Source organism: Calliphora vicina, chromosome 5, assembly GCF_958450345.1.
Source record: "Calliphora vicina chromosome 5, idCalVici1.1, whole genome shotgun sequence".
In the NCBI taxonomy this organism is placed as follows: Eukaryota; Metazoa; Arthropoda; class Insecta; order Diptera; family Calliphoridae; genus Calliphora; species Calliphora vicina.
Window position 1 is genome coordinate 11,848,315 of NC_088784.1, and position 27,079 is coordinate 11,875,393.

General features: G+C 25.6%; 1 protein-coding gene across 1 annotated transcript in view; it reads right to left on the bottom strand.

The window, feature by feature from the left end:
- LOC135961798 (mucin-2) overlaps nucleotides 1-20,940 on the bottom strand; it is an 85,242-nt gene extending 64,302 nt beyond the window's left edge. Inside the window, exon 1 of the mRNA XM_065513392.1 lies at nucleotides 20,684-20,940. Coding sequence (XP_065369464.1) covers nucleotides 20,684-20,903 — 220 coding nt within the window. The 5' untranslated portion in view covers nucleotides 20,904-20,940. The remainder of the gene's footprint in view (nucleotides 1-20,683) is intronic.
- Nucleotides 20,941-27,079: the final 6,139 nt, after the last annotated feature.

The following is a 27,079-nucleotide window of genomic DNA, read 5'->3' on the forward strand; positions in this document are numbered from 1 at the left end:
GCATGTTAATTTACTTAAAAAATAAATAGACAGATGGTTGGTACTTTTTTTGAAATTCCAAACCTTTAGGGGAGAAAATGGATAAAAACTATATTTTGAAATTTGTTTGGCAGCCTATGTATCTTTTAAACCAATAATCATAGAAATAAATTGTAAATCATCAAAAATAAATTATAAATTAATAAAAAAAAAAATATTTAAAAAAATGTGGTACTTTTTTGGTACGAATTGTGTTTATTTTTGGTACTTTCTATTAATTAATTCACACATATGAATATTTTGTTATGAGTTCCCTTTACGATACTCAATATTTTTTCCATAAAACCTGTATCATATCAGTGGGGAAAAAAGTACCACGGGAATATACTTTTTATTGAAATTATTAAGTCAATATTGTTAAATATTTAAACGGGTTTTCCAATAGTCATAACATGGTACTATTTGCAATTCAGGTGTGAAGTTGTAGATTGGTCCATATATGGCTAAATATTTTGGTACTTTTTTTAAAAATATTTTTATTTGAATACAGATTTGAGTCGTTTGAGATATACATATCTCTCTTACAAAAAATTTAGCCGAAAGTGCTTTGAAATTTAAAAATTTACGGATTTAAATAGGGTAAAGAAAACTTGGTACTTTTTCTTCTAATGGTACTTTTTTAATATATTGTTACGAAATTGTACTTGAATTCAAATATAACGATTTTAACGGCTGATTTATAGTTACATAATGCTAAGCAGTGCCTCTGAAACTGTAACATATCTGTGGGCATTATTAACATTAAATAAAAGCTTTGAGTTGATCATTGATCGTAAGTATGGCAACGCTGAATGTTTGCTACCTTCGACAGTTAAAGAACATTGTAGAAAGTTCACCAGAGATGGCGTATGCTCTAGGCTTCGAAAATACGAGCTTTGACAGTTCAAGAACAATCTAGAGTGCAGATGGCAGTGTTATAAATAGTGGCAGAGGTTGCAGTCGTTAGTTAGTTTATCAGAGACACTATTCGAATAAACATCAACTGAGTGCCTTAAAGTGTGCTGTATTTTTCAAGTGAACTCGTGTACATTATAAAGTATGTCTGTATTTCTGCGAATTTATAAACGTGTATAAAAAAAACACTGAATAAATAAAGAGTTGTTACAATTTTTAAACTACTAAACGGCTTTTATTTGCAACCAAAAGTATCCGGTTTTTTTAAAGAAAATAAACCAACGTTTTGAAAAGGTTAAAACGTAACAATATTAATTTATTTAACATAGTTTGCTGATATGATTCTTAGGAAAGAAATAATCGAGGACAGGAAGCTTAATGCAATTTAGGTACTTTTTCGTTCTTCAAATGGTATTTTTTGAAATTTCAATAATAATGAACTTATTATCAGGAAACCACGCAAATGCGATCCTTATAAAGTGGGAACAAACAAACTAATACCTTTAAATTTTTCCAATCTTTTTGAATTTTCTATATTAATGAACGTGGAAATGGTATTTTCAGTAGTTTTGGAGTTTAATACTAAATTTAAGCAAAAAATATATATTTTACTTAAAAATAACAAATTTTTTTGTTTTAAAAAAATCTTGAAAAATCGAAAACGGGAGGAATTGTACAGATTTATTGCTTTATCGCAAAGCCACATGTAATAGGACCAAACGAGATATCGATTATAAAAATCCATTGATTCTTTTCGAATTTATTCACATTTAAGGGAATTCGCTCATTTTAACAAAATTTTTGTTTTATTATTGATATACTTAAAATTGAGTAGTTAATGTCCTTCTTTCGATTGATTGAATTTTGAAAACATTTTCCCCATGCTATGTTAAAATTTTCACATATATATTGAGTTTCAAGCGGCTCAGTAGTTTCGGAGTTATAATAACAAATTGTTGCAAAAAATATATTTTTTACGTGAAAATAGCAAAATTTTTTTATTTTAAAAAAATCATGAAAAATCGAAAACGGGAGTAATTGTACAGATTTATTACTTTATCGCAAAGCCACATGTAATAGGAACAAAACGAGATGTCGATCATAAAAATCCATTTATTCATTTCGATTTTATTCACATTTAAGTGAATTCGCTCATTTTAACAACATTTTTATTTTATTATTGATATACTTAAAATTTAGTAGTTAATGTTCTTCATTCCATTGATTAAAATTTGAAAACATTTTCCCCATGCTATGTTAAAATTTTCATATATCTATTGAGTTTCAATCGGCTCAGTAGTTTCGGAGTTATAATACCCAATTGAAGCAAAAAATATAGTTTTTACGTGAAAATAACAAATTTTTTTGTTTTAAAAAAATCATGAAAAATCGAAAACGTCAGAAATTGTTCAGATTTATTACTGTATTGCAAAGCCACATGTAATAGGAACAAAACGAGATATCGATCATAAAAATCCATTGATTCTTTTCGATTTTAATCACATTTAAGTGAATTCGCTCATTTTAACATTTTTATTTTATTATTGATACACTTAAAATTGAGTAGTTAATGTTCTTCTTTCGATTTTGAATTTTGATTTTGGCTCAGTAGTTTCGGAGTTATAATAACAAATTGTTGCAAAAAATATATTTTTTAAGAGCAAATAGCAAATTTTTTTGTTTTAAAAAAATCATGAAAAATCGAAAACGGCAAAAATGTATTAGATTTGTTTCTCTATCGCAAAGCCACATGTAATAGGAACAAAATGAGATATCAATCATAAAAATCGATTGATTCTTTTCGAATTTATTCACAATTAAGTGAATTCGCTCATTTTCCCAAAAATTTTAGTTTTTTTGTTTGATATACATAAAATTGAGTAGTTAATGTCCTTCTTTCGATTGATTGAATTTTGAAAACATTTTCTCCATGCTATTTTAAAATTTTCATATATATATTGAGTTTCAATAGGCTCAGTAGTTTCGGAGTTATAATAACAAATTGATGCAAAAAATATTTTTTTTATTTGAAAATAACAAATTTTTTTTTAAAAAAAATCATGAAAAATCGAAAACGTCAGAAATTGTTCAGATTTGTTATATTATCGCAAAGCCACATGTAATAGGAACAAAACGAGATATCGGACATAAAAATCTATTGATTCCTTTCGAATTTATTCACATTTAAGTGAATTCGCTCATTTTAACAAAATTTTACTTTTTTGTTTGATATACATAAAATTGTGTAATTAATGTCCTTCTTTCGATTGATTGAATTTTGAAAACAATTTTACCATGTTATGGTAAAATTTTCACATATAAATTGAGTTTCAATCGGCTCAGTAGTTTCGGAGTTATAATACCAAATTGAAGCCAACAATATATTTTTTACGTGAAAATAATTTTTTTTTTGTTTTGAAAAAATCATGAAAAATCGAAAACGGCAAAAATGTTTCAGATTTATTTCTCTATCTCAAAGCCACATGTAATATGAACAAAATGAGATATCGATCATAAAAACCCATGGATTATTTTCGAATTTATTCATTCGTATCGTTATTTCGTATTGTTATTAGATAGCGGAATCGATATAGCCATGTTCATATGTATGTTGAAATCAGCTTTCCGAATCCCCCAAATAACCTACATAAATGATTCATATATCAGTATTTTCGTCATAGTCTCTGTTCGGTTGCTATTTAAAATCGAGCAAAATCTGCCAACAAATGGTGGAGATATAAGCAAAAAACCACGACTACCTCGATTTTTATATATATTTTTAAGTCATTAACATATTTTAGACAATATAGATATCTAATGATAGACATGTCAAAGACCTCTCCATAATAATTCGGACCGACAATAGTTCAAAATTAGGAAAATATTTTTTAAGCCGAGTTTTTCACCAAAAAAAATATTTCACCCATATTTTTAACACCCACCATCAAAAAGGATGATGGGAATATTGATTTTGTCATTCCGTTTGTAAAATATCGAAATATCGGTCGTGGAACCAAAAAGTATATGTATCCTGGGTCCTCATAATATTCTAAGACGATCTAGCTATGTCCGTCCGTATGTCTGTCTGTTGAAAATACGATAGGGTCCAAACTGAAGGAAATTTTTCACAAAAACTCTTCGTTGATAAGATTTGTTTGGTATTGAAAATGTTCAATAGCGGTCCATAATTTCACCAAGCCCCCATGCAAATGTCCCCCGGAATGTTGTTTGAGCAGTCATAAATATGTTGATTATGAAGTAATTCTGATAAAATTGTGCACAAATTAGTTCTAAGTAATTATATTGTAAAATATGACGAAAATCTGACAACATTTGTCCCTAGTCCCCTTAAAAGGTCCCCCTCAGAAAATGACTTGAACACTCATAATTGTCTTATAATAATTAATATCGTGATGAAATTGGACATAAACAAGATTTGTATGATTCTCTAAATCTTTCTACCAACTTTAGGGAGCATTGGTCCATAATTGACCCTATCCCCCATATAATCCCTATATCAGAATAATATTTTATTGTCACATATTAATGGTTGTTTTATTTCTCTTTGAATTTACCACAAATAATAAATCTTACTAAATACTAAATGTTAGCTAATAATATTTGCAAAATAAGTGGTCCCCTTATATTTGATTTGTGAACTCCATGCTGAACTGCTTACTGTATGCTTGAACAGTTCCGCATGATTTTAATAAACCAAATTCGATTTAACTGTCTTGTTTTAACATGCTTAAACTAAAACAAGTTTATTTTATTTCTAATTTTTATGTAAATTTTTTTTATTAAAGATTTTTTTTTAAAGATTATTTATAATAAATTTTAGATTTTTGTTTTTTTATGATCTCTTAGTTGTGTGTTGTTTTAAACCCTAAACCTTGAATTCACAAAAATCTTATTGTTAACAATATCAAATTTTAAATTAAATGAATTTTTTTCCATTAGTCATATGTAGTCACATTGTGTTATGAATAAAAAAAAAATTTAAATATTCAAACCGGAAATTTTCAAAAAGAAATTAGAGTTTTTGTATGGAAAAGAAAACAAACTTTTTAAAATAAAAAGTAAATGAAAATGAAAGTGAATGAAAGTAATATTACAACACTTTATGTGTTTTATATCTTTCATTCATACATTTAAACAATAAAAAAAACTGAACTCTATTTTTTGTTTTGACTTAAGTAGAGTTTTTGTTAACATTGAAAAAAAAAGTGGTGTATTTGTAAACATTGTACGTTTCGCAGCCATGTGATGACTGTCTACTATGAAGTGAGTTTAATGTTAATGTTTTTTGGAAACTGTAAGCGAATGTGTTGAAAAATTGTTATTATAAGAAATTTATTACTTTTTTCTTTAAAAAAAAAAGAAATTATAACACGTGAGGTTATTGTACATACATGTTAAAACTATTCCTCAAAAACTAAAACCCTTGTGATGAACAGGTTGTAAATAACAAGTGATTTTTTATGTTTTTTTTTAGCAAAAAAAAAAAAAAATAAAGAAAAAACATTGTTAATTATTGTGTTAAATGTAGCTGTTGCTATTTTTGTGAATAAAGTCATAATGCTGGCGACCAAGTGTGACGAATCTTCAAATTATTTTGATGGTTTTAAAATGCAAAATATAAAGAAACAAATTAAGTTACTGTTAGCTAATTTGGATATAAGCAACGAAATTTTGTTAAAACAATTAATAAGAATTTAAGCAAAAACCTAATGACTTGAGTAAAAAGCAACAATACTTAAACAAAATTGAAGATTTAATAAAAAAAATCTAGTAAATAAGCTACATTCGGCTGTACCGATTCTTATATACCCTTCACCAAAGTTGAAGATTGAAAATATTTTTTGTAAAATTTTTTTTTTTATAAATTTTTGGTGAAAAATATTTTTTGGGAAAATTTTTTTTTGTAATTTATTCCTGAAAATAATTTTACTAGTGAAAAAAATTTAAAAATTTTAAGGTAAAATATTTTTTTTTTTAAAAAAACTGGTTAAAAAATATTTTTCCCGATTTTGACCCATTGTAGGTCCGCATTACTATGACATTATATACGTCGTTGAAAAGGTCTTTGAAATACCTATCATTAGATATCCATATTTTCTATATGAATTACTTAGTTATCCAGATATTCAAAAATAAATAAAAATTGAGGTAGTCTTGGTTTTTTGCTCATATTTCAGTCATTTATGGACCGATTTTGTTGATTTTAAAAAGTAACTGAACCGGAACAATAGCGGATATATTGATGTATGAATCAAGTATGTAAGTTATTTGGAGGCTACGGAAAGTTGATTTCAACATACACCCAAAAATATTTTTTAGGGTAAAAAAAGTTTTTTTTTAATTTTTTGCTAAAAAAAATATTTTAGTGAAATAAAATTGTATGGTTAAATAAAAATAAGTAAAAAGAATTTTTTGGTGAAAAAAAAACTCGGGTTAAAGTATATTTGTTCCGATTTTGACTTATTATAGATCCAAATTACGTTGAAAAGGACATTGAAATATCTTTCGTTAGATATCTATATTTTCTACATTAATGGCTTAGTAATCCAGATATATGTCAAAAATCGAGGTAGTCGTGGTTTTTTGCTTATATCTCAGCCATTTGTTGATCGAATGTCTCGATTTTAACTTTGCGATTTAGTGGTCACTTTTCTAACCACCTTTTCTAGAGTCTTTAAAACATTTTTATTGACATCTATTGGCATTTTTCTAAACAATTAAATTTTTTGAAGTCATCGACAAGCAAAACTTTGTCGTCAGGGTGATCATGTTAAATTAATGTATTAAAATATTGTGATTACACAGGAGGTGGGGATATAGGTTTGGTTTTTTGGTCAAGAAATTTTTGTCAAAATGATTAGCTTTCAAATAAATTTTTAGACTACGAAAATGTTTATCATTATTATTTTTAATGCCTAACGCCATGGTGGTTAATAAACTAACCACCCCATTCTATAAAAATCGTTAGCTGTATTTTTATTTTTTCCTTTTTCTCATAATAAATGAACCGTAATTAAAGTAAAAATGAATTGCTTTGATTATAAACATATACACATAAAACTGTGGCTTAAAAGTTAAACAGAAACCGAACCGGGACAATATTTAGCGGATATATTGATTTATGAATCATGAACGTTAGTTATTTAAGAGCTACGGAAAGTTGATTTCAACATACAGACAGAATGACAAACTTATATAAACCCTTGCCACTCATGATGAAGGTTATAATAATTAGTAAGATATTAATAGTGCAAGGCAACAGGTTACAAACAAATGTCGCCAAAGTTGCCTTATACGCATCACGCTTCTTTAATACACTTAAACCCATTACAATTGTAACATTTTCCTATCAAACCATTAACCCCTCCTGACCAAACCAGATCTATGTTTGTAAACATTCAAATCACCACTAAAACTAAAACAAAATTCCCCTCTCTCTCTCCCTCCCTCTCTCTTACAATTTAATAAACATCAGGTACCCCCTTGAAACCTGTTGACCAACTTACACACATATGATTAATTGTTGTAAAAATACGGTAAATAAAGACAAATTAAACAAAAAAAAATTATGAAAAACAAAACTTGTTTTACACTTAAGTACTATCAACATACATATTAAACAAGTGCTAAAACTTGTCTTAACCTGGAGGTTTAATAAACCAAAAATCGATTGACTAACTAAAAAAAAAACACAACATGAAAATGAAGAAAATACACACAAAAATTAAAAAAGGGGGAAATATAAAACAAACTAGAAATTCAATCCTTCATGCTTGTGACAGCAAAATAATTATAAAATGTAAACAGCTCATAATGCACAGTGGGGGAATTCCAAAAAAAAGTGTGGAAATAAATCTGTAATTCCTAAAACGATAGTACGATTTTAATAAAATTTCCCACGGCTATAGGAGAGTTTAAATTTTGAATTTGGGTTTAGCCTCAAGGACCCAAAGTAGGGTACTTCAGGTTTTTCTTGAAAATCCAAAATTTAAATCGCAGGTACGGAAAAGCTGTAAGAGTTATAGCACATAATTTTTTCATATTTTTATTCCCTATTTTCATCTCAATAAATCCCAATGTGATGATCAAAAAAATCTGAAATTTGTTTAACAAAATTTTTAAAAATTTGAAAATGGAGATTCGAAACGGCCGTTAAAAAATTTTTTTTTGGCCATAACTGCGAATAAGTTAACGGTATCCTACGAAGACAAAAACTCATATACAAGTAAATACGGATATATTTTAAATAAAAATTAGCTTTTATTTTAATATATCACAAAATATGATAATTTTGTTCCTACATTTCTTGTTCTAGTGGCCTGAAACACATTAATGGTCTGGCGAATTTGTAATAACTTTAACATTTTTTAACAAAATTTTGTCATTTATATCTCATTACAACGATAATTACGTACATATTTCGATTCTTTTGCATTCAGTTGCAAAAGTATTTTTTTAGTAGCAAAATTTTAAAAAAAAAAACTGAAAAATTTGCATTTTTCTCTAATTTTGGCGATAACACAGTTTTTGGGTCATTTTGACCCAAAGGAGATACAGGGTTAATTTCCAAAAAAAAAAATTTTAATGTAATATTCATTAATATAAATAAATTTACATATTTCTAGAAAACAATGCAGAAAGTTAACGAGTTTCACCTATTTATTCCATATAAGTAGTAAAATTTTGGATATATCTGAACTTTGACCTGGATGCGAGTCCAGAAATCGTTGCCCGATTTGGCTCAAATTTTCAGCACTTAACATTTAGGCCTAGTGTCACAATATTCCACCCCGCACTCTTTGAAATCCAAAAAAAAAATCGGCTGTCTCTCTATTGTACACATCTGTCATTTCTTCTCAGTTATTTATTCAACAAGTTTTATTTTTTTTGTTTTGAAAAAGTTGAATTTAGTGCCAACAAAGCGTTATATGAGGGAAATTTTGCTTTACTTCTTTAATTTGATAAAAAGTGACGCTGAAGCACATCAGTTGCTCACCAAAGCTTATGGTGAATGTATTGCATCGGTTTCAATGTGCGAGAGATGGTTTGTGCGGTTCAAAAGTGGTGATTTTAATACGGAAGGCCAGCCAAAAACAAATTGAAAACGAAGAATTAGAGGCATTACAACATGAAGATTGTTGTCAAACTTAACAAGAGCTTGCAAAATCAATTTCAAAGCTTCTGCGAGCAGAAGGATTCACCGAAAAGCAGGGAAATTGGGTACCATACGAATTGAAGACGAGAGATCTAGAATGACGATTTTACATGTCTGAAATGATGCTAAAATAAAATCATTTACTTGCGATGAAAAATGGATACATTACGATAACCCGAAGCATAAGAGATCGTATGTGTAGCCCGGCCAACCAGCCGAATCGACACCAAAGCCAAATATCCGTGGCACTAAGATAATGATCTGTATTTGGTGGGAGCAAAAGGGTCCTATATATTATGAGCTGCTGAAATCTGAACAGACCATCACAGGGAACCTTTACCGAACGCAACTGATTCGTTTGAAGCGATCACTGACCGAAAACGCCCAGAATATGCGGCCAGTCATGAAACCTTAATATTCCATTATGACAACGCTATGCAGTGATGTTATATACTTTTTTGAGATGTCTTTACCCAGCTCGAAAAAAATCCCTTTTTTCCCTACGCGCTCAAAAAATTGTCTCTACAAAAATCCCTACAACTTTTGAATGATAATACTAGTATATCAATGCAAATAAAACCCTTTCCCCCTTATTCGTAATCAATTTTGAATTTTATAAAAGGAGTGTAAATCAAAATTTCCGCGATCATTCAAAGACATTTGATATTTTGTAATGTTGACCTACAAAGAATTTTATTATTCTGTAGTCTCAGATAGAAAAAAGGTTGTCAAATTAATATATTTTGCCACATTATTGAAAATTATTGAGTTCAAAAAATCTGTCATTTTTTCCCTATAGCCTTTTTTTAGCAGAAAATCCCTACGAATAGGGATTTATCCCTGCGTATAACATCACTGACGCTATGCCTCATGTTGCAACACCAGTTTATAACTATTTAGAAAGAAGTTGTTGGGAAGTTTAGCTTCACCCTCTTTATAGTCCAGACCGTGTCCGTCCGACTACTATTTGCTTCAATCAATGAAGAACGCTCTCTCTGAGATACTTTTCACTTTGGAACAGAGTATCCGATATTTACTTAATTCGTTCTTGGCCTCAAAAGATGAGCAATTCTTTTGGTTCGGAATATATATGTTGCCAGAAAGATTGGTCAATACTTCGAATAAATTTATTCGATTTACTTATTGTACAAATGTTTCAAATTAAAAGCTAAACATTTGAAAAAATTCAAAATTTTTAAGACATAGTATACCCAATATAACACATTATAGCAAAGTTCTAATAACTGATGTATCATTGTAACAGTTTTATAATAAATTACAATGCATCAAAACTGTATTATAATACATTATAAAATATTATAACAGCCATATTAAAATGTAATGCATCAATATAATAATTATAATGGTTTATAAAATTGTTATAAAAAATTATAATGTATTATAACAGATTTATAATAAATTGTAATGCATTATAAAAGAGTTATAATAAATTACAACGCATTATAACAGCATTATAAGAAATTTGATATTTTGTTTTTACACAGGTCTCTATATCTCTAATTTATTTTGATACTTTTTGCATTATAACAGTGTTATAATAAATTATAATGCATTATAATAATGTTATAATAAATTATAACAATGTTACAATAAATTATAAAACATAATAACAATGATATAATAAATTATAAGACATTATAATGTATTATAACAGTATTATAATATATTATAATACATTATAATAGTCGTATAAGATATTATAAAACATTAAAACAGAGTTATAGTATAGTATAATGTATTATGATAGCATTATAATAAATTATAACATATTATAACAACGCTATAATAAATTGTAAAACATTATAATAGAGTTATAATAAATTATAATGCATTATAACAAATTTGAAATAACGTTTTTTAACACGTCTCTATTTCTCCAAATTGTTTTAATGTTTTTGCATTATAACAGTGTTTTAGTAAACTATAATGCACTACTATGTTATAATAAATTATAAAACATTATAACAGAGTTGTAGTAAATTATAATGTACAACAATAGCATTATAATAAATTATAATGGATTATAACAATGTTGTAATAAATTATAACAGAGTTATAATAAATTATAATGTATAACAGCATTATAATAAAGTATAACGTATTATAACAATGTTATAATAAATTATAAAATATTATAACAGAGTTGTAATGAATTATAATGCATTATAACAATATCTTAATAAATTATTATACATTATAATAGTCGTATAAGAAATTATAAAACATTTATTATGACAGCATTATAATAAATTATACCATATTATAACAACGCTAAAATAAATTATAAAACATTATAATAGAGTTATAATAAATTATAATGTATTATAACGGCATTATAATAAATTATAATGCATTATAAGAAATTTGAAATAATGTTTTTAAACACGTCTCTATTTCTCCAAATTGCTTTAATGTTTTTGCATTATAACAGTGTTTTAATAAACAATAATGCATTAAAACTACGTTATAATAAATTATAAAACATTATAACAGATTTATAGTAAATTATAATGTACAACAATAGCATTATAATAAATTATAATGCATTATAACAATATTGTAATAAATGTTAATACATTATAATAGACGTATAAGAAATTATAAAACATAATAACAGAGTTATAATAAATTATAATGTATTATAACAGCATTATAATAAATTATAACGTATTATAACAATGTTATAATAAATTATAAAATATTATAATAAAGTTTTAATGAATTATAATGCATTATAACAATATCTTAATAAATTATAATACATTATTATAGTCGTATAAGAAATTATAAAACATTATAACACAGTTATAATAAATTATAACTTATTATAACAGCAATATAAGGAATTTGATCTTTTCTTTAAACAGGTCTCTATTTCTCTAATTTACTTTAATGGTTTTTGTTTAAAATCATTTAAAAAAAACATAAATTTACTTTTGATTTTCATCACTACTTGATTAGAATTTACATTAAAGTTTGTGTCTTAAGACTTTTGTTTTGAACAATCAAATATTGAATTGAACATTTTAAGTTGGTATCTTATAGATATGAAATAATTATAATTTTATACACAAAACCTGTTATAATCATTAGCAATCAAATGCTCTCTAACAGCTTTAGTATTTGCAAAAACTAATAATAATAAAAATAATGAAACAAAAACAAAAGTAAATTAAATTTAACAGACTCATATTTTCTAAAAAAGCAGCAGCAAAACAAACATATTTTAGATGATTTTTTTTTATTTTTGTTTCAATCTGTTTAAGGGGTTGTGTAGCTAAAGCAGTTAAAAGATTTTTCTGCAAAGTACTTTTTGTTTTTGTTACTATAAACTCATACTAATATGGTTTTTCTAGAGCATAACACAGACTTAGATTTGTAACAAAAAAAAAAAACAAAACAAAAAGTATCAAGTTAAAGTTAGTAATATGTATACAGAAATGTATTTGTAAGTACGTTTGAAATGCAGTTTACGAGTACATACCACAAACTAGTGGATTTGTAATAAAAATTGTAAATAAACAAATTTTCCAACAAGTTTTTCTAGTTTTTCTATGGTTTTTTTTGTTCAGTTTATGCGATGTGTGTAGTTTTCACGTTTCATATTTAAAACTCGTGCAAAGTTGTGTTTAAAAGAAAAAAAACTTTGATATGAATAGCTTGGAAAAAAAAAACTATAACACTATTGATAGTTTTTGCCTCAATAATCAAAAACAAAAAATAGTAACAAGAAAATGTAATAAAACTTAATGTTTAGTTTGTAGCTAAGTATTTGAGTTGATATTTATGTATCTTTTTTGATGTAAAGCAGACTTACATAAGTTTAGACACCTGTTATGGTGATTTGGTTTTTAATTAAATAAAACCCAAGGAAATGCAAAATTTACACCCTTAGTGTAAATTTTTATATAAAAAAATTGAAAAAATTTAAATATGCTCTACTTAATTTGTTTAATATTTAATAGCTTACGGGCCATTACAGCTGTTTTGAAAAGTTTCTTTTTTATTTGAACAGCAGGCTTCCTTTTGTTAAATTTATAAAAATTGTGGGTTTGCATGTTATTTGTAATTTGCTTAAAAAAAAGAAGTTCGTTTTTATATAAAATACAATACTTTTTTTTCTATTTCACAAAATTTTAAAAGTACTCAGCCATTAAGTCTTTCATGAGCATCAGTGTGAAAATAACAATAATAATCATGATCATTTGTTAAGTTTTTTTGAAGAAAACTTTTAATTTTTTGTAAATTTTTCCTGTTAACCAGACAATGCGTTTTATTTTATTTTCCATTTTCTTTATTTTTTTTTATAAAAACTCTCTGTGGCATTGAAAACAAACCTCTTAAAGTCTTGTAATAATAGAGTCAAACAATGTCAAGTGAAATGTTAGACAAAAAGAAAGAAAGTTTTTGTTGTTAATAATAAAAATCAAATTGTGGTTAAAGAAAATATTAATAAATAATGGTTAGTTTAGCTATTGCTAAAATAAAATGACACTGTGCTACCAAAAAAAAGCCATGAGAACAATATAAAAATATTATAAAGCATTATAACAGTACTATAATAATTTATAATACAGTATAACAGAGTTATAATAAATTATAATAGTTTATAACAGAGTTGTAAAAATATATAAAAGTATTACAATAAATTATAAAATATTATAAAAGAGTTATAATAAATTATAATACATTATAACAGCATTATAATAAATTATTAAATATTATAACAGAGTACTTTATAACAGTAATATAATTAATTATAACAGAGTTATAACAAATTACAACAGCATTATAATAAATGATTAAAACATTATAACAGAGTTACAACACATTATAACAGCATTATAATAAATTATAAAACATTATAACAGCGTTATAATAAATTATAATACTGTATAACAGTATTTATATAAATTATAAAACATTATAATAGAGTTATAATAAATTATAAAACTTTATAACAGTATTATAATAAAATATAAAGCAGCATAAAAGTATATAATAATTTTTTAAATAGTTATAATAAATTATAAAATATTATAACAGTATTATAATAACATATAATGCAGCATACAAGAATTATAATAATATATAAAACATTATAACAGTATTATAATAAATTATAATACATTTATAACAGTGTTATAATAAATTATAAAATATTATAATAGGGAAGTAAATTAAAATGTTTGTTCCTTTTCAACTTTACTGGCAATTAAATTAAATTTGTTGTTTAAAATTGCTATTATTTAAATATATCATTTGCAATTTTGTCATATTTTGAATAAAATAAACAGTCACTCACTTAAATTGAATAGCAAATGTCAATTTTGTGGTAATTTATGTGAGCAGGCAGAGAAATTCAAAATGTTTTATTGCCTAAATTTTCCAACGTTCATTTGAAATGACTACACAGAGAAAACAGATTCGTGATAGCAACCGAATTTGTTGCCAATCGAATATTTCGGTTGCACATATAGAATTTTTCGGTTCCATCAACAGTAAGTGAGTTGATAAAGAAGAATTTCGGTTGAAACAACCAAACTTTTGTTGACTCTTTTAAAATATTGTATTCACAACTGTAAAATTTAATTACTAAGGTAGAATCATTCGATTGACAATAAATTCGGTTGCTATCACGAATCTGTTTTCTTTGTGTATTTTTTGTAAAATTTGTTGAAAGCTTAACATATTCCGAATAAAATAAGCTTTATCCCACTTAAATCAATTGTCAAATGTCAAAGTAATGGTATTTTTTGTAAGTAGAGATGGAAATTAAAAAAATGGCGTATAATTGTTTAATATTGAAGCAATTCCATTAAAATTTTTGTTTGAATGATTTTTTGAAAATATTTTTAAAAAGTTCTGAATTAAATAAGCTTTCTTTTACTTAAATACTTAGATTATTAAAGTTCCATCAATTATATGAATGAATAAAATAAGCTGTCTCCAACTTAAATTTATTGTCAAAGTTGTAGCAATTTTTGTGAGTAGAGAGGGCGAATAATCGATACATAAACAAGTGAATATTAATTCAAATCGTATTTAAACGTATTTAGAACTAACTTGATATAAAATAATATAAATTTTAGAAGGTTTGTATAATTTAGAAAGTGGGCGTGGCAAAAATTTAAAAAAATACTATTTTTGTTTTAAATTTGAATAGAGTTTGAGATAGCTTGTTTTTATTAAAAAAAATCGTTGCATATTAAATAAATTTAAAATTATACATAGTGGGCGTGACAAAAATTTAAAATATAATAGATTTTACTTAAAATGTTCGTTTCCAAATTATATCATATAAACATATTAAATAAAATTCTTCCCATTTAGAGAAAGTATAGAATAACATAGAGAAGAGACGCAATTGTCAAAAACCTAACTCTTGCAACAACAAAATACTCGTTACTGCTGATTCACACATAGCAAGTTTACTTGAGAGAAGAGAGAGGAAGAAAAAGAGGAAAATCTTTCCAATCTCCTATCCTTTCTCATACTCAAGACTTGCGCAAATAAACTTGACGTATGTGAACCAGCACTTAGTCAATGTATTTTGTTGTTGTATCTGACATAAGATTTCTTTTTGTTTTTTGATAAAATCGAGTGTCTCGTCTCTATGTATAATTCTCTATAATCACAACATTGGGATTAGAGAACAGATTGAAGTGAATGATAGCTACTTAACATATACTTACAGTATTTATACAAATAATGGTGATTTCAAACATACATAATTGTGAAAATTATTACCTTCAAAATTTAATAAATTTGAATGAAAATCGTTAAATAATTGAAATAAATCTGACATTTCTAAAAGAAGAATCGAAAAAGATCTAGATTTAAATAAAGCGTTACATAGCTATAACAAATTTGTTGCTTTTAATTTCGAACGTAAGTGTATAGCTATCGAAGGTGACAAGGGGCTCTCAAAAAATCACCTCGGGTATATTGAAAATATTTATCCAGTTTAGTTTAGAAGCAATAGTTCAGACCTGTTCTAAATATAAGACTAATTTAGTATTATAATTGTTTATAATTAACAAAACTAACTTGATATATTCTTTATATATTTTAAAATCCCTTCTATTCCAAAAAGTTTTCTTCAAATTTTTTATAAAAATATTCCAAATCTACCTCTTTCAAAACAAAAACTCAAAAGCAACTTGACATTTACAAAACATGCCAAAACAAATTGCACAAAAAGTGTGCCTTCGTTAGCTAGCTTCTCCTTATTGATTAAAATCTTAAAGTGTAATAATTATAAGGCGAAACAAAAAACCACAAGCACCACGACCACTGATGACTGGCACCATTACAAACAACTGACTGGCTAAAATCAAGTAAAAAAAATACGTCGCTAAGGTAAACCGCTTGTTAAACTAACTACTGGTTTTCAATATGTACAATGTTTTCTGCTAACTTGGCACTAAAACAAAACATCTCTGGTTCTTTTTGTAAACGAATTTATGCTTCTTCTTCTTCTTTTTGTACTTCTAAACTGTCAAAGTTGTTTGTTTTGTTAGTTATTCGTATGTAGTAGTTGTTGTTTTTACAAATGAATTTGTTTACAAAACAATAGGGTTTCTATTAAATATTACAAACACTAGCAGAGAGAGGTAACAAAATGTAAACAAACAGCAAAATAAAGATGGACATCAAGCTGTTTGTTTGTCATTGTCCATTTGTTTGTTTAGTTTATTTGACTTTTCTATGCTTTGTTGTTTTCCAACCAACCAAAAGTAGTGTTAGGCGCTATTTTTTGAGGTTTCCAACTCTATTTGTTTGGTTTTTGTTTAGGTTATATGCAATTGCTGTTGGTACTGTTACTAAACATGCTTTATTTTTTCTATATAATTGTTTATTTTCTTCCACTACTTTTAAACAAAATGTCAGTTTGTGTTGTTTATTTGTAAAAATGTTTGTTTGTTTTTTGCGATTTTTGTTTTCTTTTTTTTCGTTTCTTTTTCTTTAAGTTATTTATGGCACAAGCTTGCCATGAGCAAATAATTGTACAGGGCAGTAGTTTAGCCAAACATTGTACAACAAAGTTGTTAAACATAATAATAATAACCAAAGTCTCTAGATCTAGCTATGTGTTGAACATGGTGGGGGGAGTACAATTTTTACATCTTAATTATTATTATAGAAATTTAAAAATAAATGCGTGAGTGTAGTAAATTGAAATTGAAAAATTGTTTTCAAATAAACCAAAGAGTTAAGACACAAGATTTCAGTAAATCAAATTTCAAGTAAAAAAGAGTGTAATACTGAGTCTTCTATACCCACCACCAACATAATACCGGCACCAATTGCGGATCATTTTATATAAAAACAGATTCCCTAGATTCACTATAAAATAATAGTGGTAAATTTTAACATTAATTACTCAATTTCATGTATAACAAACAAAAACTAAAATTTTGTGAAAATGAGCGAATTCACTTAATTGTGAATAAATTCGAAAAGAATCCATCGATTTTTATGATCGATATCTCATTTTGTTCTTATTACATGTGGCTTTGCGAAAAATCAATAAATCTAAACAATATCTGGCGTTTTCGATTTTTCATGATTTTTTTAAAACAAAAAAATTAGCTATTTTTACATAAAAAATATTTTTTTTCTTCAATTTGTTATTATAACTCCGAAACTACTGAGCCGATTGCAACGTAATATAGATATGAACATTTGTACATAGCATGGCGAAATGTTTTCAAAATTCAATCAATCGAAAGATGAACATTAACTACTCAATTTTATGTATATCAAACAAAAACCAAAAAATTTGTGAAAATGAGCGAATTCACTTAATTGTGAATAAATTCAAAAATAATCCATCGAATTTTATGGTCGATATCTTATTTTCTTCCTATTACATGTGGCTTTGCGATAAAGTAATAAATCTAAACAATTTCTGATGTTTTCGATTTTACATGATTTTTTTAAAACAAACAAATTTGCTATTTTCACGTAAAAAATATATTTTTTGCTTCAATTTGTTATTATAACTCTGAAACTACTGAGCCAATTAAAACAGAATATATATATGAAAACTTATACATAGCATGGCGAAAATGTCTTCAAAATTCAATCAATCAAAAGAAGAACATTAACTACTCAATTTTATGTATATCAAACAAAAAACTAAAATTTTGTGAAAATGAGCGAATTCACTTAATTACGAATAAATTTGAAAATAATCAATCGCTTTTTATGATCGATATCTCATTTTGATCCTATTACATGTGGCTTTCCGATGAAGTAATAAATCTGAACAATTCCTGCCATTTTCGATTTTTCATGATTTTTTTAAATCAAAAAATTATCTATTTTCATGTAAAAAATATTTTTTTTGCTTCAATTTGTTATTATAACTCCGAAATTACTGAGCCGATTGCAACGCAATACATGTATGAAAATTTGTACATAGCATGGCGAAAATATTTTCAAAATTCAATCAATCAAAAGAAGAACATTAACTACTCAATTTTATGTATATGAAACAAAAAACTAAAAATTTGTGAAAATGAGCGAATTCACTTAACTGTGAATAAATTCGAAAATAAGCAATCGATATTTATGATCTATATCCTTTATTTTTCCTATTGCATGTGGCTTTGCGATAAAGTAATATATCTGAACAATTTCTGCCGTTTTCGATTTTTTATGATTTTTTTAAATCAAAAAATTATCTATTTTCATGTAAAAAATATTTTTTTTGCTTCAATTTGTTATTATAACTCCGAAATTACTGAGCCGATTGCAACGCAATACATGTATGAAAATTTGTACATAGCATGGCGAAAATATTTTCAAAATTCAATCAATCAAAAGAAGAACATTGACTACTCAATTTTATGTATATGAAACAAAAAACTAAAAATTTGTGAAAATGAGCGAATTCACTTAATGTGAATAAATTCGAAAATAATCAATCGATATTTATGATCGATATCTTATATTTTTCCTATTAAATGTGGCTTTACGATAAGGAAATAAATCTAAACACTTTCCGACGTTTTCGATTTTTCACGATTTTTTTAAAACAAAAAAATTAATTAATTAAAAAAATTTTCACTTAAAAAATATATTTTTTGCTTCAATTTGTTATTATAACTCCGAAACTACTGAGCCGATTGCAAAGCAATATATGTATGAAAATTTGTACATACCATGGCGAAAATATTTTCAAAATTCAATCAATCAAAAGAAGTACATTAACTACTCAATTTTATGTACATCAAACAAAAAACTAAAATTTTGTGAAAATGAGCGAATTCACTTAATTGTGAATAAATTGGAAAAGAATCAATCGATAATTATGATCGATATCTTATTTTTTTCCTATTACATGTGGCTTTGCGATAAAGTAATAAATCTGAACAATTTCGGACGTTTTCGATTTTTCATGATTTTTTTAAAACAAAAAAATTTGCTATTTTCATGTAAAAATTATATTTTTTGCTTCAATTTGTTATTATAACTCTGAAATCATTAAGCCGATTGAAACGAAATATATAAACGGATTAAAGGCTATGAAAATCTCAACTTTTCTAAGTTTATTTTAATAACATCCGACTAACCCTTTTTGAGTTATCATTAATTAAACGTCTAACAAAATTTATAATTTTATTTAAAAATTGCTTAAAAAATCTCTCTTTTTTCAAATTTGCTTCGTTCGACATTATTTCTTTAATTTTTTTTTAAAATTTTTAAAAATTTTAGAAAAAGTTTTAAAGAATTGTCTTTGATTTCGGACTTAAATTACAATCATTTATTTCTAGTTTACCCGGAATTTAGGATTTTTTAAAAAAAAATTGTGTTTTGCAGAACATCAAATTTTTTCAAAGTTGTCTAACATTTTGGTTTATAACTTCGTTTCTACTGCATCTATTTTGCTGATTTTCAATACCCAACTAACTAGGAGTATAACAAATATATTATGAAAATATCATTTGTTTCAGTGTCATAGTTTGAATGTGACAATGATTTACACACACTAGTGTTAATAATAAATTGCCTTGTTTTCCTTAAACCTTAGTTTGTATGATAAATGACGTAATAATTTTAAAATCCATTATTTTTCCATAGCATTCTTCCCTTAACCCTGTATTTATTTATGCATATATTTACTTAAAGTCCCCAAGTGTGATATAACATTAAAGGATGAGAAATATTTACATGATTTTTTTTTTCTTACTTTTTCTTTATTTTCTTGTGACAAAATAAATACCATAAATAAGGTTGATGACTTTACTTAAGGAGAAAAAAATATACAACAGTTGACATAACATTTATAGCTTTATAAATACATACATAAGTAAATAATATGGGGGACTGCTTAAAGAAAAAAATCTGCAGAATTTATTTAAAAGTTAATAAAATTTGGCACAAAAACTTTTAAGATTTTTCTTACAAAATCTGTTCAATGACTAAATGTTTTTTTGTTTATATGATGATTGTCTTCATATTAAGCAGAGAAAACAGATATAAAAAAATATCAATTTCAAGATGTTGTATGTGTTTTCCAAACAAGTGTAAAAAGCTACTCACCTTGTGCGTTAACGTAACTACTCATCATCATAGTCAGCTGTAGCAGCAGCAGTAGCAGCACTATGGGCAGCTTTATAACTGCCTTAAACATGTTGATCATATTAAAAGATCCACTACGAAAATGTTGTGGTTGTTTACTGCTTCTGCTGTTAATGTTATTGTTGTTTTTATGATGTAGTTGTTGTATTTTGGCTGTTGATTTTAAAGCCGGTAGAGTCATTATTTTGTTGAATTTTTAAAACAAAAAATTTTAATTTTTTTTTAACAAAAGACAAGTTTCAGCGCAATTTTTGTTAAAGGTTTTTTTTCCAATTTGGTTTTAACAATAAAAAAAAATTTATAAAAAAAAAAATATTTAAATTAAAAAAAAAAAATTAACAAATTTAACCAGTTTTATATAAAAACATGTCTTCTGATTGTATTAAGCTGATTTTTGGGGTATTTAAAAAACAATTTCAAAAAGCTGGAATTAAAATAGAACGTTTAGTAATATTTAATCTTAACAATTTAAATAAAATGTAACGGTTTTCAATTTTATAAATAAATGAATGAAAATATTTTTGTTTTGTAATTTTTATTAATTGTTTTAATTGTTTTGAGTTTATTTAAATTCTTTTGTAGTTAAATCACCTTGAATTTTTCTTTTTAATTGCTTGGTATCAAAGCATTCATTATTTTTATTATTTTTGATTTTCTAAGCTTATTGGCATTTATATTATTTTAATATTTTCTACATTACCAACAATTTCTTAAAGCTTTTAGTTATTGGTTATTTTTTTATGTTTAATGTTTTTTAATTCGTGTTGTTTCCACTTGTTTGCCACTTAAAGCGCGTTTAATATCTTAAAGGTCATTTGTATCTGTTTTTTATTATTATATTTCTAGTTTTTTTTAATTTTTCTTTTATATCAACAACGTTTTAAAACCCTCTATTTCAAAATATGTTGAAATTGTGCAAAAAAATCTATATGTTTGTCATTAGAAATAAACAAAAGTTTTGAGACACGAACTTGATTTTGTTTGAAAATTAAAAAAAAAAATATTGATTTGCTCTTTGCTAAACTATTTCATTGACAGAAAAAAAAGCAAGGTTTTCGAATCATGGCAATAAAATCAATTTAAAAGTTATTGTATCTCGTTATTAAAACATTCTCTATAAATATTGCACAAAAAACTAGACTAGAAACACAATATAATATTTGTAAAATATAAAATTTGTTCGCTAATGTGTAACATTTTGGTTTATAACTTCTTTTTAACTGTAACTATTTCAATGATTTTCAATACCAAACTGCCTAAAAGTATGACAAATATGATATGAAAACATCATTTGTTTCAGAGTCATAGTTTGAAAATGAGCATGATTTAAACACACACTGCATTCTACTCAATTCGTATTAACTGAAATATATAATTCCATAGACAACATTTAACTGGTGTTATGCCAGTAATTTCAACAAACAGCGTGCAAAATCATTCTGAGCTACTCAAGCAGCAATTTCAAAGCATTTGCGAGCATCAGGATTCATCCAAAAGCAGAATAATTGGGTACCATACAAATTGAAGCCGAGAGACAATTTTGCATGTCCGAAATGATGCTTTAACGGTATTAAAGAAAATTATTTTTGCACCGAATCATTACTTTCGATGAAAGTTGCAATACCTGTTAAAAACTATTTTAAATGAAGTGGTTGGGAAGTTTTGCCTCACCCGCTTTATTGTCCAGACCTTGCCCCGTACGACTACTATTTGTTTCGATCGATGCCGAACGCTCTCTCTGGCATACTCTTCACTTTGGAACAGAGTATCCGAAATTGGATTGATTTGTTCTTGACCTCAAAAGATGATAAGTTCTTTGGATTCGGAATCCATATGTTGCCAGAAAGATGGGAAAAGGTCATAGCTAACAGTGACCAATACTTTGAATAAATTTCTATTGTACAAACGTTTCAAAATAAAAGCTACAAATTTAAAAAAATTCCGCATTTTTAAGTCATATCCCAATAGTTTCCCCAGAAATTGGGATTTTTGTTAATTTTTTTTTTAACAAAAAAAGAGTTTTAAAGAATTTTCTTTGATTTAGGACTTTAATCACATTATTTCTAGTTTCCCCGTAAATTGGGATTTTTTTGAAAAAAATGGGAATTATTAAAATAAGTGTTTTTAAATGGAAAATCAAATATTTTTAAAAAAATCTATCATATTTAATATATGTAGGTATAAAAACTGCTTATTGTAGTTTCCCCGGAAATTGGGATTTTAATATAAAAGTTTTCGGAATTCATAAATTGCGTTAAAAAATAATATTAACAGGAAAACTAAAGAGTTTTAAAGAATTTTCTTTGATTTAGGACTTTAATTGGAATATTTCTAGTTTCCCCGGAAATTGGGATTTTTAAAAAAAAATTGGGAATCATTAATATAAGTGTTTTTAAATGGAAAATCAAATATTTTTAAAAAATTCTATCAAATTTATTATATGTATGTATAAAAAATGCCTTATTATAGTTTCCCCGGAAATTGGGATTTTTGCAAAAGTTTTCGGAATTTATAAAATGTGTTCAAAAACTATTTTAAAAGAAAATTTAAAGAGTTTTAAAGAATTTTATTTGATTTAGGACTTTAATTACATTATTTCTGGTTTCCCCGGAAATTGGGATTTTTAAAAAAAAATTGGGAATCATTAATATAAGTGTTTTTAAATGGAAAATCAAATATTTTTAAAAAATTCTATCAAATTTAATACATGTATGTATAAAAAATGCCTATTATAGTTTCCCCATAAATTGGGATTTTTGCAAAAGTTTTCGGAATTCACAAAGTGTCTTAAAAAATAATTTTAACAGTAAACTTAAAGAGTTTTAAAGAATTTTCTTTGATTTAGGACTTTAATTACATTATTTCTAGTTTCCCCTTAAATTGGGATTTTAAAAAAAAAAATGGGAATTATTAAAATAAGTGTTTTTAAATAGAAAATCAAATATTTTTAAAGAAATCTATCATATTTAATATATGTATGTATAAAAATTGCTTTATTGTAGTTTCCCCGGAAATTGGGATTTTTGCAAAACTTTTCGGAATTTATAATAATGTGTCAAAAATAATTTTAACTGGAAATTTAAAGAGTTTTAAAGAATTTTATTTGATTTAGGCCATTAATTACATTATTTCTAGTTTCTCCGGAAATTGGGATTTTTTTAAAAAAATTTGGGAATTATTGAAATATGTATTTTTATTAGGAAAAAGAAATATTTTTAAAGAATTCTATCATTTTTAAAATGTATGTATATTAATTGCCTTATTATAGTTTCCCCGGAAATTGGGATTTTTGTAAAAAATTTGGGAATTTCTAAAGAGTGTTCAAAAATTATTTTAAAGATTTTTAAAGAATTTTCTAAGATTTAGGACCTTTATTACAAAATTTCCAGTTTCCCCGGATATTGGGATTTTTAAAAAAAAAATGGGAATTATTGAAATAAGTGTTTTTAAGTTCAAAAATAAATATTTTTAAAAAATTCTATCATATTTAATATAAGTATGTATAAAAATTGTGGAATTTATAAAATGTGTTCAAAAATTATTTTAATGTGAAATTTAAAGAGTTTTAAAAAATTTTCTTTGATTTAATACTTTAATTACATTATTTCTAGTTTCCCCGGAAATTGGGATTTTTAAAAAAAATTGGGAATTATTAAAAATGTGTTTTTAAGTGGAAAAATAAATATTTTTAAAGAATCCTATCATTTTTTAAAAATTTCTTTATTATTGTTTCCCCGCAAATAGTGATTTTTGTAAACATTTTTGGGAATTTCAAAAGTGTATTAAAAATTATTTTAACAGTAAATTTAAAGAGTTTTACAGAATTTTCATTGATTTAGGACTGTAGATTATTTCTAGTTTCCCCGTAAATTTAGATTTTTTTAAGAAAAAATTGGGAATTTTTGAAATAATGTCCACATTTGATCCGGCTTTGGCAAAAGAATAATGTAAATGATTTAGAAAATATCACAATATCTAAAAGTGTTGCCCGTTTTGGAATCTCAAGTTTGAAATGTTATATAAACTTATGGATAAATTTCAATATGTATTCAACAGAGACTATTTTGGGTATATTTCGTTCCCCTGTGTTGGTCCTTCCAGACCATATCGAGGCTACGACAGATAGACATAGCTATGGAGTAGCTCGTCTTAGAATTGTTTAAAGACAGACTACAGTCTTATTAACATACTACTGTCTTATTATACTGTTTTATTAACAGACTACTGTTTTATTAACAGACTACTGCTTTAAAACGAATTATTTTCAACTCCCTTTAAATAATTGTGCAAATGTTATTAAAAGACTTCATCTTATTAACAGACTACTGCTTTAAAACAAATTATTTTCAACTTCTTTTCAAAATTTAAATAATTGTGCAAAATTTATTAACAGACTACAGTCTTTTTAACAGACTACTGTCTTATTTACAGACTATAGTTTTATTAACAGACTACTGTTTTATTAACAGACTACTGTTTTAAAACGAATTAATTTCAACTTCCTTTCAAAATTTAAATAATTGTGCAAAAGTTATTAACAGACTATCGTCTTATTAACAGACTACAGTCTTTTTAACAGACTACTGTCTTATTTACAGACTACAGTTTTATTTACAGACTACAGTTTTATTAACAGACTACTGTTTTATTAACAGACTACTGCTTTAAAACGAATTAATTTCAACTACCTTTCAAAATTTAAATAATTGTGCAAAAGTGTGAACACTTTCTTAATTATTTGGTTTATCCACAAAATTCGTTTGTTTGTTTATTTATTTAGAATTCAAATGGTGTAGAGCTATACTATTTGCCTTTGAACAAAAACAATATTTGTTTACAATTTTGGTTTGCATAACTTTTTTTAAATATTTTTTTTTTAATTTTTCAATAAGTTTTGTTGCAAAATATTTTATTTTTTTTACATTTTTCAATAAATTGTTGAATTTTAGTTGCAAAACATTTTTAATGTTACATTTGAATTTACATTTAATTTCAATTATTGTTTGTTTTTAATTATTATTGGTTTATAGTTTTTTATTATAATTTTATTTAATTATGCACTTTTTGAGTAGTTAAATTAGATCATATTCCTTTCTAAAATGAACAAAGCCAGCTAAAAACGAAAGAGTTAAGACACACTTTAGTTTGCTTTAGTTTGAATTGTATTTGTTTTTAGTTATTTATTTTTTATTGGCAAATTTTTGTTAAAATATTTGTTATTACACGCTTGAATGCAAGAATGCATTTGATTAAAATAATTTTCATTATTATAAAATACTGTTGAAAGCTTTAAAACACTTGTTCACCACAAATCCATTAGTTTGCTATTTAGTTTAATCATATTTTGTTACATATGGTCAAACTTTTTGATAAGTAAAAGCTATTTTTTTTAACTAATCATTAAATATTAAATATTTTTCAGCTTATTAAGGGTTTTTTTTTGTTTAAATATTCAAACACATACACTTGAATTCATATACATTCTCATATTATTAACATTATTTTCAAATCAAAATTCACTACAATTTATATATACATATAGAAAACGCGTTGGTGTTACGTCTGCTAAAGAAAAATGCAAATATACGTTGTTTGCATTTAAATTAGAAAAAAAACGTTAAATTAAACAACACATTTTTTCTCTTTTTTTTAATTTTTGTTAATAAAACACCACACACACTAACTATTAAACATATACATTGTTTTATAAATATAATGGCTTTTAAAAATTAATACGTTTCTTTTTCTTTTCCATTTTTTTCATTATTTTGTTTTCTTTTATTAATAAATTTTTCCAATAACACAAACTAAAACGCACGTTTGTCACCAACTGTTTGCTGCTTCCCCAAAAACTCTTAAACTCCCAAGCATAAAAAAATCCAATAAATATTTTTAAAACGCTCAACCAACCGTTAGTAGTACTCGAACCACGTCTCATAAACGCGTATCACGACAGACTAACTCAAGGTGGTTTACCAGCAAAACCCAAAAGACCAAATGTCTTGAACAAAACCAGCTAAAAACAATAACAAAAACCACAGCTAAAAGCCACAATAACAAAAAGAGTTAATAAAACTTTAAAATCATATGTGTGCCAGAGAAAAAGAGAGAATAAAAGATTGGTTTGCTTTGGCAAATACTCGAGAGAGTTTATAACGTAAATACTTACGTTATAACGTATGAGATTTATAAAACATGTATTAGTAAAACATATCACTTTTAGAACATATTAATAAACTAAAGGTTAATGTGACCAACTAATAATAAAATGGAACAATTTTTAATACAAATATAAAACTCAGACTACTGTCGTAAACTCTGGCTACCACCTTAAACTCAGATTACTGTCTGAAACTA